General features: G+C 39.4%; 1 protein-coding gene across 2 annotated transcripts in view; it reads right to left on the minus strand.

Moving 5' to 3' along the window:
- Positions 1-7,362: 7,362 nt before the first annotated feature.
- CNMD (chondromodulin) overlaps positions 7,363-21,061 on the minus strand; it is a 35,880-nt gene continuing 22,181 nt past the window's right edge. The window contains exons 5-7 of one of the 2 annotated variants that reach the window (XM_017855904.1): positions 16,936-17,089; positions 12,449-12,615; positions 7,363-7,881 (exon numbers count right to left, since the gene is read on the minus strand). In XM_017855904.1, the coding sequence (XP_017711393.1) occupies positions 7,669-7,881; positions 12,449-12,615; positions 16,936-17,089 (534 nt within the window). In that variant the 3' untranslated portion in view covers positions 7,363-7,668. Of the gene's footprint in view, positions 7,885-12,448; positions 12,616-16,935; positions 17,090-21,061 lie in introns of both variants that reach the window. The other variant, XM_017855903.1, reaches the window with a different exon arrangement.

Raw genomic sequence — 21,061 nt, forward strand, 5'->3', positions numbered from 1 at the left:
CCGGCTATTCAAGAGTTTTCAGAATTCAACCCCAGCCAAAATTTTTAGCCACATCTCTTGTCACTGCTTTGCTGTGTACTAAAGCTCCCAGACACACAAGAATCTTTTAGGCATAGTCAAACTTTTTCTTTAAAGGACACTTACAGTCTCTATTGCGTATTCTTTGTTTTTAGTGTTCAGACATCTGCTATATCTGAATATGTCATGTATTTTCATTCCTTTTTCAGCCCCTCCTGGGCATCTCCAGTTTCATACTGATGTGTCAAAACTGAGTTTGTATGCTACCTCCAGGAAAGCAACCTAATCTTTTGCTACTCTGTTACTGACTTCTGTGGCATTGGATTGGGTTATTTGCTTATGGTTGAGTCATCATTGGATCCTTTGATGGAGTCATACCAAAACTACAGTGTATCATGAGCATGCTTGAGAGTGCTGATCTATTCCTTGTTTGTCAGATCAGTACATTAATTGTTTCTTCCCCCTTGTGACTGAGCTTCTTGAGGGTGGGGGCTGGCTTCCATCTTTGTATGTGTAGCACCTGGTGCATACAGAACAGGCTCTCAGAATTGGATGGATTTGCTCATGGTCTTATCACTGCACAGAATGCCCTTATTTTCTTCCATTCATTCTATGAGACCTCAATTAAAATATCAGTACTCTTGTGGAATTCCCTGCTCCAAGCCCTCTGCTGAAATGCATTGCCACTCTAGTTGTGATGTGGAGGTGCCTTGTTTATGCCTGTATTATGACACCTCATGGTGTCACATATTTTAGGGTTAGTTGTGGCTGTGTCTTTTTTACCTTGTGTGTCTTGGTCAGTTAGTGTTATTTACTTAAGCTTTGGATCTTTGATACATAGCATGGTGCCTTTCACATAGTATATACTCAAATATTGGAAGTTATTCATCCCAAATTGTAGTGTTTAAAACTTTTTTTTTTTAAATCACCCCCTTAAAGTTGAAATGATCAACAAATAAATGATATTTGTCAATGTAAATGGAATAGTGATTTGTTTTAAAAAAGATGAGGTCTTGCTTTGTTGCTCAGGCTGGAGTTGAGATACCATTTTTTGGAGGGGTGTCCTGAGTATTTAAATTTTTTTATTTTTTATTTTTTTTTTTAAGGTAAGGTCTTGCTCTTTGCCCAGGCTGGAATGTATTGGCATAGTCACAGCTCACTGCAGCCTCCATCTCCTGGGCTCAAGCAATCCTTCCTCAGCCTCCTGAGTAGTTGGGACCACAGGTATGTGCCACCACTCCCAGCTAATTTTTAAATTTTGTGTAGAGATGGGGTCTCCCTGCATTGCCCAGGTTGGTCTCTCAAACTCCTGGGCTCAAGCAGTCCTCCCACCTTGACCTCCCAAAGTGTTGGGATTATAGGCGTAAGCCACCGTGCCTGGCTGATTTTTGTTTTGTTTTGTTTTGTTTTTCAGTGGAACAGACTGAAGTTTACTTTTTAACTAGGTTAGCCGTCCATTCATAAAAAAATTATGAGCCCAAATGTCTTGGGTAGAGTACAGGGGAGGCCAGATCTTAAAAGCCAGGCATGGAATTAGGTTTGAGCATATATAGCAATCTGGAAACAGAGTGAGTCAATTTATAAGCATACCAGTCTTTGGAGACGAAAGTCTGAATTGCTCCCCAGTCCATTTTTTTCCTGGAATCCTCGAAGAAATTTTGAGAGGTTAAATACTAGAAAGCCCTCTTTGATGAGGGTTGTATACTTCATTTTTAAACAGTATTAACACCCTTGAGGCCCTTGAAGTCTTTGCTGTCAAAAACCATGTACTTTTCTTTTGAGTGGGCTTTTGCTTTAAGGTATGTAATAGAATAATATAGGTAACTGAAAAAGAAATTAGTTCATGACATCCACTCATTCATTTATTCACTTGGCAGATATTCATTGACTGCCAAATATGCGTCAGACACTGAGCTAGGTGCTAGGTACTAGGTAAACAAAATTCCCTGCCTTCATGGAGCTTAGCTGGTGGTGGAAAGAAGCCCTCAGCCTGAATACTCAACTTATGTCTGCCCTTAACACATTAAACTACAGGTAATAGCATATGTGAGTCTAATCTTTGTTTAGCAAAGCTATTTCTTGTTCTGGAATGTAAGTACAGTTACAACAGAATAAGTACCAAGGCAAGATTGAAGAATGACCAGTTGTGAACAGGGAATTAGGAATATGTGTAGCATAGGATTTTGTTTTAGAGTTGTTAAAATCAGATCATCAGAGCATGTTTTTATGGGCCATCTACCAAGACTGGAGGTAGCTTTGGAACCTCTTATTCTCTGGAATGCAAACATGTATTTGCATTCCATCCACTGTCAATATGAGGAGACAAAAACAAAGTCAGGATTTTAGAGCTGGAATGGATCTTAAATACTATGTAGTCCAAACCTTTGGTTTTACAGATGCACTTTTTCCAGAGTGCTGTCATCTCATATACTTTTTTATTTGTAACAGGTTTTTAATGTAACTCACTCAGATAGTTGGTGATAGACTGTCTCTTAAAACTTATTTATCCTAATCCTTTTTTTTTTTTTAAGAGACAGGGTTTTGCTCTGCTGTCCAGGCACACAATAGCTCAATCATAGCTCACTGTAACCTCCAACTCCAGGAGTAAAGTGATCTTCCCGCCTCAGCCTCCCAAGTAGCTGGGACTACACTACTAGTGCACTAAGCTAATTTTTAAATTTTTTTTGTAGAGACAGGGTCTCGCTGTGTTGCCCAGGCTGCTTTCTCAACTCCTGGCCTCAAGTAATCCTTTTCGCCTTGGCTTCTCAAAGTGCTGGGATTACAAGCATGAGCCACCATGCTTAGCTGATTTACCCTAATCCTCTGCTGACCTTCTGATATCAGACAACTAAAATTATAACATTGGGCAGCTATTTTGTATAATATATAGGGTAGTGGTTCTTAAGCTTATTGGTGAGTAACCCTCACTTGGGAAGCTTATGTTTAAAAATGTAGACCTTCATTACTTTCCTCCTGAGATTTTGAATCAGTACCTTTGAGAGAGAGAGGGTCCAGTAAATCTTTGTTGTGAATGAACTGATGGTGTTGAAGCAGGTGACCTGGAGGACTGCATGTAGAACACAGTGATGTCAAGGAGTAAAGGAGAGAACAGAAGTGAGATTAGCACTAATCACCTCTAATGCCTTATTTCCAGTAACTTTTAGAGAAGGGGAAAAGCTACTTGGCTTGCTCCTTTGAAGGTTTTGTTTCCCTCTTAACATAGAAAGTAAAAGGTAGAAGAGAGATGCTGAATGATCCTTTTTTTCTTCTTAACCTTGGGGGTCATTATGATTAAGTTATTGAATCCATATCACCGTATGACAGCACATGATGAAAGAAAATCAAATGTTTCAGTCAAAGTGAAACAAAATGGGAATAACTACTTGGGCAAAACACTACTTTATCACTGCTAAGATATTACTAGAACTGAGCAGAGAAATAGTCATAGAGAGCCATGACATAGTACTAATTAATAATGAGGTACTATTCAGCGACTGGAATATTCTCAGATGATGCCTAATTACCCATAGGTGCTAAGTGAATGTTAAAAATTACGGTGCTGGTTGAATAGGCAGAGTAGAACTTGTGTTAGGGCACATCCCATGGAGATCTTTTTTACTACTTAATTTTTTAGAGTTACAACAGGCAGGAATATAGTTTTCATGGAAACAAAACCACTTGCCTTTAACAGCGTTAGTCCCGCTAAGAGAAAGTTGTTTGTCTGTCTAGTTTATTACAGGTCTTTGACTTTGTCAGTATATGGCAAATTTAGTATAAAAGATAGTTAATTATCTAGGCTGGTGAAATATAGGCAGCTGAAAAGAAAATTCTTAGCATTCATACCTTAGAAGGAACCCTGAAGGACATTTTTTAAAAAGTAATTTCAAGTAAATTTGCAAATGCAATGCTAGTAAAAAGTATATAGAGGTATGTCTTTCAAACTATCTTGTTACTATTAGAATTTCTGTAGCCATGTGCAGAGGAGAGAAAAGGTGTTGGATTTTCTGCGGTTCTGATTCAGTTGTAAGAATTTGGTGTGAAAAGAATGTTTACAAAGGAGCAGGCACAAAGGGGAGAACAGGAATATGAAACACAACATCTGTAAATTACTAAATTCAGAGGGAATTTAGTGGGGGTATATCTCTTAAATGGTTTTGAATAGTTTGGTGTTTTAACCAGTGACTTAATTTAACTTAGTGGGTATACTGTTTCCAGTCCCATTACTGATTTTTATCCCTCTGTGATAACATACACCCAAATAAAGACTGTTATGTATTTGATTTTAAAACTATTAAGATGTAAAAAAGGTTCACTAAGCCAAACACCTTAGAAAATAGCCTCAGCTATTTGCTATGTTTAGATTATACATGCATAAAAGTATTTATGTATAGATGTACTTACCTTACACAGTAAGTACCTAAAAATTGTAAATTGAATACTTTTGAATGTAAGCAGTTGAAGTAAAACCTGTAGTGAGTTCTTCAGTCAGTCAACACTAAACTTGTTTTGTAAATTTGATGCTAGTATTATACTGGACTTTCTCAAAATGAAGCACACCTATATATGCATATAGTATATGAGCATGCATATATGTACAGAAGCCCTTCAGAAGGAGTTCAGCTTTTATAAACACCAAAACACTCTCTGCCTGTAAATGTTTTTGCTGAAATTTGTATCATTAACTCTCAAATTTACATCTTCATGTTTGAGATATACTTTTAGGACTGTCTGTGCATGTAGACTTTGGTCAACTCCTTCCTCCTCCCTCAGTAAATCAGTTAACTTAAAAAATATATTGTGACCATTTTTATAAAATACATGTTCATAAAACAGATTAACATATTTACCTTATACAGAAATAAAATTAAGTCAATCCACTCTCACGAAGAATTTCTATTTTGTAAAAATGTAGCTTGTATTTCAGTATAATAAAATCTGATGTAAGAAACTGGTGAGTGGGTTAAGTGGTTATTCTTAGTATATCTACTTTTTTAGTGTCACAGTTATTTGAGGTGTTGGTGGAAGGGGAAGTGTAAAACATAAGTTTTGCAGCCAGAAAACAAAAGAAAACATTTTCCATATGCTGACTAAATGGCAGTTACCACATTTTTCCTTCCATTCCAAGTCAAACTAGGACCTTGATATCTAATTTGAGATGTTCCATCAGGATTGGCTTGTACCACTACTGAGAATTAAGTGAGTACCTGTAATAAAGTACCAGTAAGTCATATGTCTATACACACATGCTAACTTTTCAGTCAAGATTCAGCACAGCAAACTGGGCTGTATTTGTAACTTTTAGACTGGCCTGGTTAAAAGTAATTTGGGAAATTAGTACCAAGTTGTGAAGAAGTTTGTAATTCTTCCCTGTTGCAGTCTCTTCCTTTATTGAATGCTCATCTGTCCACTTCTCTTTCAAAGTAGACCCTTATTTTCATCCTTGAATACAATTTAAGTCTCCTTTGTCATTCCTGTCCTTAATCCAACCTTGAATTTTCCTCTGTTTTAAATCATCCTGATTTTTTTCCTGTTAAACTGATGTCCTTGGGTATTTAGTAACATTTCATAACATAACATAATCCCTTTACCTGTTAGAAGTAAATATCCATCTCCTATATTTTCATCTAATTATGAAGCTTTGAAAGGGAGCATCTTTTCAAAAGGCAACCTTTCCTTATGACCTGCTGTCCGTATTAAGATGCCTCTTTGGACTGTATGGCACCTGCTCAGTTTTCACATGGGAAGCCACCAAAGGGGATTCATCTAAGGTGAAAACCAGCTCCCTCCTTGCCTGCAACTTTTCATTGGTTCCCTATTTCCTACACACACACACACACACACACACACACACACACACACACACACACACACGATATCCCCAAATTACAATATCCCCAAATTAACATGCCACTTAAAGCTTCTGCCTACGTTTCCATCTTGATATTTCCTACCCTGACCTGAATGCTGTTTTCCTGCTTGTACCATGCAGCTTCACACCTCTGGTCTTACTCAAAACTCCCTCTGCCTGGAATGCAAATCTCTAACCTTCACTTGGCTAACTCCTGCTCATCCTTGAAAATCTAGAGAGTAGGCATTCTCCAAGAAGCCCATTGCCTCCATCTTTATCAAGGCTTTGTCTGGTGTGCTGAACCCTTATTATCTGTGTGTCTCATGAGACCATGTGCTCTTCTGGGCTGGGATCACTAAATCATTCTCTTTATTTTTAGAACCCAGTACAGGTTGCTGAGCCATGGGGGTGGGAGATGATATGCATAACCATTGGTGCATATTTCTTTAGTTAATAGAGTAACAACAGTTTTAAAGACTAAACATGTTAAATTCGTAGCTGTAGGAAGTAGCTGCTTCCTGAGAACAGTGTGACCATTACATGTCATTACAGTATCTTTCCTTCATCTCTTTTTCTCCAGAGACCTAGGCTTGCTGGGTATTTCATTAAATGGAGGGATCTGAGTGTTCACCTGAAAACCAGGTTTTTAAAATTGTATCATTATAGACTTTAATTGGAAAATACCAGTATTAGGGATTTACTGTGGAATACACAGTAATAAGGTGTATTCTGAATATGAGAGTGTAGTGAGATCATGGCATCAAGACCTTTCTATCATCTCAGAATCCTGTGTTTTGGAAAACTTTTATTTTCCTTAGGAAATTTGTTTATCTCTCAAAAACTGTGGGATGCAAAACTGAAATGTCAAAAATATAAAATACCTGCTCATCATCTTGATCTAATATTTCAATTTCTAAAGACAGTCCTTGTTCCTGAGAGACTTTCTTTATGTCATTATACATGAATAAGCTATTCCTCCTCAGCTGTATCTGCCAAGCAACACTGTCAGCCCTGTTACTAGGAGAGTAACTTATTGGTAATTGGACTACAGCCGCAGCCTGATTTGTACTACAAAGGTAAAAATCATTATGCTTCTTCATGCCCAGTGACCACTTATTGAAAACAGATTGAGAAAGGTGTGAAGACCTGCTTTTCAGAATGTCAGTAAAGTCCTTCCCACAAGTCTGATTTATCGTTGACTGCATTTTTCTTTATCCTAGAGCTCTTTTCCTGGAGGTGACTCTTAACACAGGTCACATGCCAGTGCACTCAAATAATTCCCCATGAGCTTCCACATTGAGGCTAAAAATGTTCACTTTTAGATAGATTCCATTATATATCCTTTCCTTTTATGTGTTTTATCTGGGAATTCTGGGGCACATTTATAAGAGGAAGAGCAAAAAAGATTAAGAACAATTGAGGAATTCTGTACAAATAACAATGACTTATTTTCATCATGACTTAAAGGAGCTCAAGTGTACGATTGAGATTTTTGACAACTTGTAAATTTTCATGTTTATTTTAAAATAGCTTTGGAAGATACAAGCAAGGGAAGACTTACGGCAAAGCAAAGCAAAAAATAACAAATGATAAAGGGGTTATGGCATTTTAGACTTGAACTACCCTTTCAGTACATTTGCACATACTAAAGTTCTGGAAAAAAATTCTGTTAAGAGTGTCAAGAATAACCGCTCAGAGTGTAAAAATATTTTGTGGTCCCATCAGCATCAGCATGCCTTATGCTGCTTTGGTTGTCTCTTCAGCTAATTCTTATTTTACAGCACATGATACATGAAGTGATTTCACACCATGCCCAAGATGCGGGCCACCCACCAGCTACATGGCATGATGACTCTGCAGGCCGAACGGCAACCTTGATAATTATAAGGCCATGGGTAATAGCCCCCCAGGGGTTCACAGATCTTCTGGCAGTGGGTGTAGCTTCGCCTACATTCTATACAACAGATTCCTTCGTGATCCAGTCTAGGGTCGAATGTCATGCTTTCCCCTTCCTGCTGCTGTGAAATAAAAGATAATTATTTGTGATAACTGCATAATGAGGTCATAGCATGCATGTTATTTTTAAATAAGATTCTGAATTTTTCACTGCTACAAGATACTGTAATCTGCTGTAAAGAGTTCTGATTTTGTTTACCTGCTGTCATTCATAATTCCTTTTGACACCAAGGAATCTACACTTATCTCACCTGTCACTGACTAGAAAGTTGTTTTGTCTTTTAAAACGATATCCTGAAGTTTCTCCATGCCTTTAATGAACCATGGTTACCACTCAGTAGCTCAGCTTGTTTTAAGTAGGAAAGCAAGAAAGGAAGCATTATGATCAAAAGTAGCATTTCTGCCACTGCTAATTCTAAGTCAGTGGAATGCTTGTGACTTCTTGCAGTAATGGCTTCCAGGCTCTTTAGAAGCACATTTTGAAACATCAATCTAGGCTAAAGACAGATTGCAGTTCCAGTTACACTGGCTCTGAGAACACTGTCAAGTCATTTAGTTTCTCCTGCTTTCATTTCAGTAACAGAATGGGGATGTTATCCCTGTAGGGACAAAGGGGTCTCAGGAAAAGACTCCACAAAAACATGTAAAATTCAAGACCTTAAACTTTACCTTCTAGTTTTTTATGTAAGTATAGTTATATAAACACAAGATTATATTGAAGTAAAAATCTCCATCTTCACTGCTGGTGAGATTACAGAACTGGAAGGAACTCCCATCCCTCCAACCCTGCCCAGTTTGCGTATCTGGTTTTCCTTTTGGGGGACTTCTAAGGGTAGAGATTCTGCATTATTTTTAATACGGTATTGAAGTACATTCCCAAGAAGCCCTTATCTTTAAATTCTTGATTCAGTTTAAGCCTCTTTCCTAAAGTTAGCTGATTCTGGTGTTGAAACAAAAAGTCTTTAATCATAATTTGGGATGGGGAGGAAGTTATTAAAAATTTCAGCCAGGCACAGTGGCTCACGCCTGCAATCCCAGCACTTTGGGAGGCTGAGGCAGGTGGATCACCTGAGGTCAGGAGTTTGAGACCAGCCTGGCCAACATGGTGAAACCAACCCCATCTCTACTAAAAAATACAAAAAAATTAGCCAGGCATGGTTGGTAGACACCTGTAATTCCAGCTACTCAGGAGGCTGAGGTAGGAGAATCTTCTGAACCAGGAGGCAGAGGTTGAAGTGAGATTGTGCCATTGCACTCCAGCCTGGGTAACGAGTGAAACTGTCTTGAAAAAAAATTTCAAACATACTGGAGAGTAGAGGAAATTATATATTGAACACCAGTAGACTCATCTAGATTGGACAATTGCTAACCTATTGTCAAATTTGCTTTTCCCCTTCCTGCAACAGCAAAAGATAGGGAAATGTCCATCAAAACAAAACTAGTATTTTAAAGTGAATTCTGAAGTGAGTTTAAAGAGAATTGGAGGAATTGTAACATTTCATCCATGAATAATTAGAATGTGCCCCCCAAAATAAGGATGTTTTCCTAAATTTACAACCAGATTGCCATTATCACAAAATTGACATGATCTGATACAACCTATATTCAAATTATGTCGTCAAAATATTTATTATCTTACTCTTAAAGCATTCGTTTTTTAATTCATCAGACTCTCTCTGTTCTTTGCCTTATATCTTGAAGAGGTTAATCTGGGACACCAAAAAGACAACAACCTCATTTATTTATTATGGGGCAGGGAGAGTTAAAAGGCCTGTCGCTTGAGGCACTTCCTTATCTGAAGGTCTGACAAAGTTTTAGGATTGAAAGGTTGGGAGGAAATCTCATGCTGTTACCCTAAGATACATTTTTTAAAGGAATAACTGAAGGACTGAGATCATGGAGATAAATGCTGAAAACATTTCTGCTTAAAGTCCAACATATAATAAAGGAAAAAATTGATATAATTGGAGTTTTTCAAGGGATACAGGTCACTCAAGACTGGATCCAAGGCAAAGTCACATCCTGCCCATCTGTGAAGGGACTGATGCCCTCACCCCTTGAGCCAGATTCAGCCAGCCCAGCTCTCCAGGGAATAAACAATATTAAATTTTGTTCATCTATTCAGATTCTTTTTTTTCTTCTTCAAGCTAAGGTAGTATTATGGTGTCCTGAATTTTATGATAAGCCTTTGGTTATTTAGAAAATACTTTTTGCTCCAAGGTTTTCTAAAATATTTTTAAAATGATAAACTAGGAAATATATTGGCAACACCTGAAATAGTATTGGACTGAATAGGCTACATAGAAAAACGTGCAAATGACTTAGTATATGAAAAGATGCTCACCCTTACGCATAATTAAAGACAAGCAGGATAAACAACCAGGAGATAAAATTTACACCCAAGAGATTGGTGAAAGTTTTTTAAGTTTGATAATAAGTGGGTCCTTCCATTACTGTTTGCAGACATATAGCTGATGTAATTTCTTGAAAGGCAATTTGGTATCCTCCATTAAAATGTAAATGTACTTCAATGCAGCAGACTCGTGCTTCAGTATTTATGCTGAACATAGACTTCCGTGTGTTAGCGGCACAATACTAATAGCTAACATTGAGAAAGTTACTGCTCACCTGTGTGTCCCAAGCCCTGTGCTAAGAGCTCTACCTGCATTACCTTGATTTACTGTTGATAATCCTGTACAAATCCTGTAAGTCATGTACAAGATTGTATCCTGTAGCAGTATTTGCAAACAGCAAAAGACAGGGAAATAATTTATAGTCATGAAAGCATAACTAAATTTCTGTACATTTATGTATACAATGAATTACTATTAAATGAATAGTAGTCATTAAATGAATGAGGTACTATGTAGGAAAACAGTCTCCAAAATATTGTAACTGGAATGAGAGCAAGGTATAAAAGTTTTGTGTTAAAACTTTTTGTGTTAAAAGTGTGTGTGCTTGTGTCTGTGTGTACTTAAGCAAAGACACTGGACAAATAGTCATTGTTAATAGGTTGCTTTGGGGAGGGTGTTTTGGGTGGAAGGAAAACACTTCATAATAAAACTTTTGTACTGTTTTTTAAAAAATTTCTGCATGTATTTTGAATTTTATTTATTTTTTAGTTGAAGTCGCTCTGTCACCCACACTGGAGTGCAGTGGCGCAATCTTGGCTCACTGCAACCTCAGTCTCCTGGGTTCAAGCAATTCTCCTACCTTAACTTCCCGAGTAGCTGGGACTACAGGTGCGCGTCACTGTGCTGGCTAATTTTTTGTATTTGTAGTAGAGATGGGGTTTCACCATGTTGGCCAGGCTGGTCTTGAACTCCTCACCTCAGATGAACTGCCCACCTCGGCCTCCCAAAGTGCTGGGATTACAGGTGTGAGCCACCGCGCCCAGCCCGTATTTTTTATTTTAAAAGCTAGCTACAAATAAATACTTATTCTACTTTTTCACTCCCTGAAAAGTATAATGGTAAATACTTTGTGGAAGATTTGAGTTTTTAGCACCTTCGTGTCATCCTCACAAACATCACTTTTTAGTGTTTCAGCCTAAAGCGTTTGACATCTAACTGTGGGTCTATCCTCTAACTGGACTGAGAGCCCCTGAGGGCAGAAGGTTCTCCTGACTGACTGTGCACAGAGCCTGGGAAAGAGCAGGTGCCTAAATGACTGTCTGTTGAATGAATGAATAAAGTGGATATAAAGGGGGAAGAATACTTCCATATGTTTCCTCCAGGGAGCACTCTAGGAAACATTTTCAAATAATCAAATTTCTGATACGAATTTGTTTTCATGAATTTGCCTGTGACTCAAAAAAGAGAGCACAGAAAACAACTGAATAAGGGTTACCAGCCAATCAGGATTTTACACTACAGAGGTAATGCTTAAGTGTTCTTACCCTTAATTATAAGCCTTACAACAGGCTGGGCGCGGTGGCTCACGCCTGTAATCCCAACAACAGCTTGGGAGGCTGAGGCAGGTGGATCACCTGAGGTCAAGAGTTCGAGAACAGCATGCCCAACATGGTGAAACCCTGTCTCTACCAAAAAAGAAAAATACAAAAAATTAGCCAGGCATGGTGGCGGGCACCTGTAATCCCAGCTACTTGGTAATCTGAGGCAGGAGAATCGCTTGAACCAGGGAGTTGTTGCTGTGAAACAACAACAACAAAAAAACTTTGCAACAAATGAAAATGTATTTTTAAAATAATTGAATAAAAGTCTAAGTTGAATACCTAAATGCTCGTTTGAAACCTCACGTACAAACACCATTTCGGCACTATTTTTTTTTGAGATGGAGTCTCGCCCTGTCACCCAGGCTGGAGTGCAGTGGCCCGATCTTTGCTCACTGCAACCTCCGCCTCCTGGATTCAAGCGATTCTCCTGCCTCAGCCTCCGGAGTAGCTGGGATTACAGGCATGTGCCACCACACCTGGCTAATTTTTTGTATTTTTAGTAGAGACAGGGTGTCACCATGTTGGCCAGGCTGGCCTCGAACTCCTGACCTCGTGATCCGCCCACCTCTGCCTCCCAAAGTGCTAGGATTACAGGCGTAAGCCACCGCACCAGGCCTTGGCACTATATTTAATGCATTTGTCTAATCATGTCATAAAGCACCGGAACGCACGTGGTAAGGATTATCAGGATTGAAGGCTTGTGAGTCCTCTTGAACGCTGGGTCTGGTTTCATTATTCAGTCTTCCAGCGCCTGGATTGCTCTGTGGTCCACTGCGTGGTCTTTTAGTAGTAGTTGGAACAATTTTTCTTACCACTTCTCTTCTTTCCCTCTGGATTTCTGCAAAAATTTCCATAAGTTAATCCCTTTATTTGAATAATTAAGGAAATTAGATCTGTGTTTATCAGGGTGAAAAACATAAGAAAAGGATATCAAAGTTTGTGCATAACCAGATGGTTTAAAATTTTTATACTGATGTTTGTAATAATAAAGCATGTTTTAGAGTCTTGGGCTAATAGTTAAACATACAGATAATCTGAATTTGGTTTTGTAATACTAATTGAGGACGACATTGTAAGATGGTCTGGCAAACCTCAACACCACCTCCCCGCTTTCTTTTGGTCTGCCTTCACTACTGGGACTAAGAAAGTAAAACACCACTCATTTCCCCAGCTTCCTTTGCAATTAGAAGTGGCCAGGTGAGACATATCTGACCAGGGAGACATCAGCAGAATATGCTAGTGCAGTTTCTGGGAAGCCTTTTGCTTTCTCGGTAAAAGGGGACAGACAGGCTTGTCTGTCTTGTTTTTCCTTTCTTGAACACAGATGTGATATCTGGAGTTATAAGAGTCAACTTGTGACTATGAAGTGATAGGCACCATAAGCCAGCATGCTACAGGTAGTAAAATGGTAACTGGAAAGAGACTTGATGGTATCATTGAGTAGCAGATAGTGTCAAAAACCTCCTCTCTCTAGACTTCTGACTATATGAAAAAAATAAACCTGTGTTTGTTGAAACCACTGTTGATCAAATATTCTGTTAATTGTAGCCCTAAGTATTCCTAATGGATTGACTATATCAGTATAAAGCTTTACAGTTTGCAAGGGAAATATCTTGGTTTATTCTAGATATTTGGGATAGAAAAAGCAAATGCTTTTATATATGAGGGTATCAAGCCTCAGAAAGGCCAAGTGACTTGACCAAGATCACAGAATGGTTGGCATAGCTAGGTGCCCAGCGTGAACACCCTGGGTCTAGTTTACCACACAGCCTCATGGGTCCTGCAGTGGGGCTGATGGCTGCCAATTAACAAAAATACAGGCCAGGAGCGGTAGCTCACACCTGCAATCCCAGCACTTTGGGAGGCTGAGGTGGGCGGATCACCTGAGGTCAGGAGTTCGAGACCAGCCTGGTCAACATAGTGAAACTCCATCTCTACTAAAAATACAGTAATTAGCCGGGCGCAGTGGCAGGCACCTGTAATCCCAGCTACTCGGGAGGCTGAGACAGGAGAATCACTTGAACCTGGGTGGCAGAGGCTGCAGTAAGCCAAGATTGTGCCATTGCTCTCAAGCCTGGATGACAAGAGTGACACTCCGTCTCAAAAAAAAGTAGAAAGTACCACACAGCTTGGATTTTGATGTCTCTCTGAGACCCAGTTTCGTTACCTGTAAAATGGGGATAATAATAGTATCTAATTCATAGGGTAGTGATAGGGTTAATGAGAATCTGTCTAAAGGTTTAAGCACAGTGTGTTGCATATAATAAGCACTGAACTATTAGGTGATGAGGATTATATCATGCTTTGTTATTTAGGAGAACTCAGATGTGCTTTAAAGCCATTGGCAGCTTCCACAGATAGCATGGTTGGAGAGGCACAAGTGAGACCTCGATTTGATCACAATTCTGCTTCATTTAACTAAATGACCTTAGGCAAATTACTTATCTCTGTGAACCTTAGTTTCTTCATCTATAAAATGGGAACGAGTAGTTACCCCAACAGTTGTTGGTGAAGATTAAATGAGGACAAAGCGTAATGCTCTAGTGCCATGCCTGACACATAGAGCTCAGCAGGCGTCAACTCTCCCCCTTCCCTTCTGGCCTGTGTCCAGCTGTCATTCCCAGTGTCTCTGATAATACAGCTGTGTGACACTGATGACCTGCTGGCTTTAAGATCCAAGGACATGGGCCACTGGACCCTGGAGTGTGGTGCTTTTATTAGAATTAGGTGGTAGGAAGCCTGGCATCATCAGAGGGGGACTTAGTTTCTTGATTGTATTTTTTTTTTTTTTTTTTTTGAGACGGAGTCTCGCTCTGTCGCCCAGGCTGGAGTGCAATGGCCGGATCTCGGCTCACTGCAAGCTCCACCTCCCGGGTTCTCGCCATTCTCCTGCCTCAGCCTCCCGAGTAGCTGGGACTATAGGCGCCCGCCATCTCACCCGGCTAGTTTTTTTTGTATTTTTTAGTAGGACGGGGTTTCACTGTGTTAGCCAGGATGGTCTCGATCTCCTGACCTCATGATCCGCCCGTCTCGGCCTCCCAAAGTGCTGGGATTACAGGCTTGAGCCACCGTGCCCGGCCTCTTGATTGTATTGTAAAATATAACTGTACTTATGAGAGATGGGGGGAGTCCATTTTTCCTATCTATGATATTCCATTTTATGGATATATCAACATTTACCTTTCTAATCTGGGGGCATTGAGGTATTTTCCACTTTTCTTGTGTACATAATATGTGTGATTCTTGTCTGGATGTTGTGGTGATTGAATACTTAAAGTGTGTTCATGCTATTGGGCTAGGAGGGACCAAACCACATCTTGAATGTGTAGGGAAGAAGCTTTTTCCCCAAGTGAGAAATTACTCATCATGTCAGTTGTCTTAGCATTGCCGATAATGCTGTGTTCTTATCGCCAATGCCCACCCCATGGCCCTGCACTGGCATTTTCCATAGCACCTTGTATCATATTATACAATTTTCTTATTTTAATTTAGTGTTTATTTGCTGTCTCCCCTTGCTACAATGCAAAACTCCTTGAGGGCATGGATTCTTGTCTATTCTATTCATGGATGCACCTCAAGTACCTATGACAAGTATATGGCACATACTAGGCCCTCATGAATGTCTGTCAAATGAGTGAACGAACTCTCTGGGTAAGAGGCTTGTCCTCAGTGTGATTAGGGAGAGCCTTAACTGGTAGCGCACTGCAGACTCTCGTCCTCAACTGGAAAAGGTGGGAGTTCCTGGGCGATGGAAAGTAAGAAGGCCCACCCAGGTGGCGGCAGGTGTGGAACAGAAAGTCAGAACTTGGCAAGCCATCATAGAACTGTGAGTTGTGACCACCCACAGGAGCAAGAGCAGGAATGGCAACAGCACAGCCCATTTGGCAGCCCCTCTCCTGCCCGCTTCAGCCAGCCAGCCCGTGCTGACTGAGTTTGGAATTCTTTCTTCCTGAGCCTGCATATGGTCTCGAGCTCCTTCCCAGCCCACTGTGCCGGGAAGTTACTGCCAGTGGCTTGTCACTGAATCCTATTTGCCTCACCCAGGCTAGAGAGGAGCCATCTTCTCCAGCTTTGGGACAGAATGGGACTTGTGAACCATAAGAATAAGTTAGTCATGGCAGAATCAGAAACCTGTACTTCCTAAGCCTGGTGGGTATTTTTAAAAATTGTAAAATATACATAATGAAATTTACCACGTTTAACCATTTTTAAGTGTACAGTTCAGTGGCATGAAGTACATTCACATTGCTGTGCAATCATCACCACTGTCTAGAACATGTTTCATCTTGCAAAACATGAAACTGTACCTATTAAACGCTAACTGCCCTGTCTTTTCCCTACGTGCCCACCAAGCTTAGTGGTTTTAAAGGCCTATATTTTCTTTATTTCCATGCTGCTCTCTGCTAGTCTTCCATAAAATCTTTCAGAAAACATTAGCCTATCTCAGCTGTGCTAGGAGAAAGGCCTTTTTTTCCCACACTTGAACCAGAGCTACAAAATAGGCCTTTGGGAGGCCAGTGTGGTGACTGCAGTAGAAATAGTGAGAGAATTTGGGGGACAGGAGAAACTCAGGAGGCAGAGCAAGGTCCACTGGGCTCACCTGCCCTACATCACCCAGAAATAGCTCAAAGATATGCTCCAGCCTAGCTGTGAACTCCAGGGAGTCTGCATTTATTTTCACTGGACTTGGAAGCTAATATTCAAGCTCTGAATTTGAGGAATCTCAGCCAATACCCACAGCAGCTTTTGGCTGTCCCATAATTCTAGATTTGAACACAATAAAGACTCGGCAGTATGACAGTTTCTTAGTCCCTTGATTCTATGCCTTAGAAATAAAAAAATGTAAAATTGGAAGGTGCAAACAACAGAGATTAAGGGGCAGAGCAGAAAGAAGTGTCATAAACAAAAGCTGCAGGTAATGCCTTGGCGTTGTCTTCCTGATCTGCCTCCTGTTAACCCTACTGCTCCCTCCTTTCCCTACAATAGTCATGGGCTATTTTCCTGCTTTCATCTCTCATGCTAATTACTGAGACACTGCCACATGCATCCTGATTTATCCTCCTTGTTACATGCTCAGGCCTGTGGAGGGGCTTGGAGGAACCTCACATGCATGAACAGAGAGAGTTGTAAACAGCATTAAGATAATTTAAAATGTTACCTTTAGGATAGGTTGGTTTAAGCCAGAAAATAGGAAGGTCGCCGCAGAGTTCTAACACCTTAGAACTCAAGAAGCTGTTGTCCTTCACAGGCTGATCTACAGCCACCCAGATAAGAGAATTTTCTTCATATTTGACTGGCATGATCTTGCCTTCCTGAAAGTAAAAACGATTGCATTTGAGCAAAGAGGACAGTGAAACATGCTGCATATTAAGAGTCACGTGTTGCTAAAAGGTTATTTTGCCTTATAAAAAATTAATGAGAATTCCGAGCGTGCGTGTGTACAGTCGTGCACTTTACGGTTCTAATCTCTTCTCTTTGTAGCTCTTTTCACAATATTCAGCACGCCTCCTCCTGTTGCCCTGCCTCTGGATAGCTGTACCATGTGAACATAAGTACCCTGAGTTGAAGTGAAAATTACTTGATACCAACTTTGAGATTTAGGTTAATCTGATGTATTTGATCAAAGATGTTTTTTAGGAAAAGCAATTGAATGAACCCTGGAATCCTACAAAGGATAGAGGAAGCCTTCATTTGAAGTGAAAATCTTGTGGGGTTTGGTTCTGCAGCTTCTGAACAACAATGGAAAAAGCAAGTGATTGCCTCTTTAATGTCTTCGGTTCAAAGTATTATTTAACATAAACCATTTCTCCATTTCCCAGCTGTAACAACACATATTTCAGATGTTCCTTGCATCAAGCACACCACTGAGATTTCAAAGTTAAACCTTGGATTTTCTTCCACAGTGAGATGCTGAGAATGGTTTGATAACCCAGGAGACAAATTTATCTTGCCAGGTTATTCCTTTCATGTATTTATTAGTTTGCAATAGCTTGGAGAAATTAAAATGTTTTCTCCTAATTTTTAGCTAAAAGCGGTACTTCATTTATGCTTTCTCCCTCAGGCTTATGGCTGCATTAAAACAACTTAAAGTTATTGGAGGAAGCTAACAGTCAGGTAATCCAGTTATTTACCTTAAATTAAATGGCTCCATCCAGGAAATGAATGCTCTTTGAGTACTGTAGCTTTTTAAAGTTATACAAAACTGATGAAAAATTTATGAAAGCAAGTGGTACATAAATCTACCCCATCTTAGTCTAAAGTGTGTGGGGAAGAGTGGGGTGATTGGGATAATGCATATAGATGCATCCTCCACGCTAAGAATGTTAAATAAATCTTGAAGTATGTACTTTCGGTTGCCTACCCAATCTCCTTCCTCCCTCACCTGCCTTGTAACATGTCCTTTTATTGGACGCAGCAATGAGCCCAGCCCCAGGAGAGACACTTGCTTTCTCTAGTTCTCCAGCAATCCGGGGTGCCCGGGTGACCAGTGCTAGCCAGTGAGATCCAGAGTATGCTGAGGGCCTGGGAGGCCTTCTGCTTTTCCTGATTAAAGGGAAGTCGTGGTTGGCATTGCTCAACCTCTTTTTTCCTGACATTTTTACTTGAATGCCAACTAAGGAAGTCAGGAAGAGGTTGAGCAGTGGCAACCATGATTGTAGCTGGAAGGCAAGATTTTTAAAAATCACAGAAATGCTGGCCACCGAGCCAATGCCTGCAGCCACCTGCCTCCACATTGCTTACTGTGGAGAAAAACAGATCCCAGTTTGTGTAAGTTACTCTAAGGGTAGTTTTCTGCTACTGACAGCCAAACATATTCCTAATTCACACAAATATATTGTCTGAATTTGTTTCTGTCCACTAGAGGATCCATTATGCATGACATAAACAACTGAAACACACGACAAACAATCTACCTCTTTGGCCTAAGAATCAGATGCAGACAAAGATTTAAATATAAAAGCATTCACTATCATGGCGAATTTATTTACCATGGTAAATAATGGTATTTAAAAATAGTTATTTTTAATTGTTATTATTTGAAGTAATGAAAAATTGAAGATACCTGAAGTATTTAAGAATAAAAGACTTTTAAAAGTATAATCATATGATAAAGCATTATGTCCATTATAATCTACATTTTAGAAGAACTAAAGTTATGACAATAATAAGCCATGCATACAACAGTATAATTTCACTTATGGAAAGACTATCTCTCTCTCTCTCTCACACACACACACATACACACACACACACAACGGAGAAAATTCACCAAAACATTAGCATTAGCTTTTTGTGAATTATATAATTGTATGTAATTTTATTATCTATACTTTTTTTCCCTAAGATGTCCCAGTATGAACCATTTGTACAGCCCTGAAATAAACCTTACCTTGTCATGACATGTTACTTATTCAACATATTGCTATATTCCTTTTACTAATATTTTAGTTAAGATTCTTACACCTATTTTCTTTTTTTATTTTTAATTTTTGTGCATCTGCAGTAGATATATACTTATGGGTTACCTAAGATATTTTGATACCAGCATGCAATGCATAATTACCACATGAGGGTAATTACTGCAAGCATTTATTCTTTGTTTCAAACAATTCAGTTATACTCTTAGTTTTTTTTTAACGTACAATTATTTTTTACTACAGTCTCCCTGCTGTGCTAGCAAATACTAGGTCTTATTTAGTTTTTCTATTTTTTGTTCTTTATAACTATTTTTTGTGCCCATTACCATCCTCCCTTCCCCCAACCATTCCAGCCTCTGGTGATCATCCTTCTACTCTCTATCTCCATGAGTTCAACGGTTTTAATTTTTTTTAAATTATACTTTAATTTCTGGGATCAACGGTTTTAATTTTTTTAAATTATACTTTAATTTCTGGGATACATACGCAGAACATGCAGGTTTGTTACATAGGTATACACATGCCATGGTGGTTTGCTGCACCAATCAACTCATCATCTACATTAGATATTTCTCCTAATGCTATTTTTCCCCTAGCACCCCACTCCCTGACAGGCCCTGGTGTGTGATGTTCCCTGCCCTGTGTCCATGTGTTCTCATTATTCAACTCCTACTTATGAGTGAGAACATGTGGCGTTTGGTTTTCTGTTCCTGTGTTACTTTGCTGAGAATGATGGTTTCCAGCTTCATCCGTGTCCCTGCAAAGGACATGAACTCATCGTTTTTATGGCTGCATAGTATTCCATGGTATACATGTGCCACATTTTCTTTATCCAGTCTACCACTGATGGGCATTTGGGTTGGTTCCAAGTCTTCGCTATTGTGAATAGTGCTGCAGTAAGCATACGTATGCATGTGTCTTTATAGTAGAATGATTTATAATCCTTTGGGTATATACCTAGTAGTGGGATTGCTGGGTCAAATGGTATTTCTGGTTCTAGATCTTTGAGGAATCACCAGACTGTCTTCCACAATGGTTAAACTAATTTACAGTCCCATCAGCAGTGTAAAAGCATTCCTATTCCTCCACATCCTCTCCAGCATCTGTTGTTTCCTGATTTTTTAATGGTTGCCGTTCTAACTGGCATGAGATGGTATCTCATTGTGGTTTTGATTTGCATTTCTGTAATGACCAGTGATTATGAACTTGTTTTCATATGTTTGTTGGCCACATAAATGTCTTCTTTTGAGAAGTGTCTGTTCATATCCTTCACCCACTTTTTGATGGGGTTGTTTCTTTCTTGTGAATTTGTTTAAGTTCCTTGTAGATTCTGGATATTAGCCCTTTGTCAGATGGATAGATAGCAAAAATTTGTTCTCCTATTCTGTAGGTTGGCTGTTGACTTTGATGATAGTTTCTTTTGCTATGCAGAAGTTCTTTAATTTAATTAGATCCCATTTGCCAATTTTGGCTTTTGTTGCTATTGCTTTTGGTATTTTAGTCATGAAGTCTTTGCCCATGCCTATGTCCTGAATGGTATTGCCTAGGTTTTCTTCTAGGGTTTTTATGATTTTAGGACTTACATTTAAGTCTTTAATCCATCTTGAGTTAATTTTTGTACAAGGTGTAAGGAAGGAGTCGAGTTTCAGTTTTCTGCATATGGCTAGCCAGTTTTCCCAACACCATTTATTAAATAGGGAATCCTTTCCCCATTGCTTGTCAGTTTTGTCAAAGATCTGATGGTTGTAGATGTGTGGCAGTATTTCTGAGGCCTCTGTTCTGTTCCATTGGTCCATATATCTGTTTTGGTACCAGTACCATGCTGTTTTGGTTACTATAGCCTTGTAGTATAGTTTGAAGTCAGGT

The sequence above is a fragment of the Rhinopithecus bieti genome, unplaced genomic scaffold, assembly GCF_001698545.2.
Source record: "Rhinopithecus bieti isolate Rb0 unplaced genomic scaffold, ASM169854v2 scaffold_41709, whole genome shotgun sequence".
NCBI lineage: Eukaryota > Metazoa > Chordata > Mammalia > Primates > Cercopithecidae > Rhinopithecus > Rhinopithecus bieti.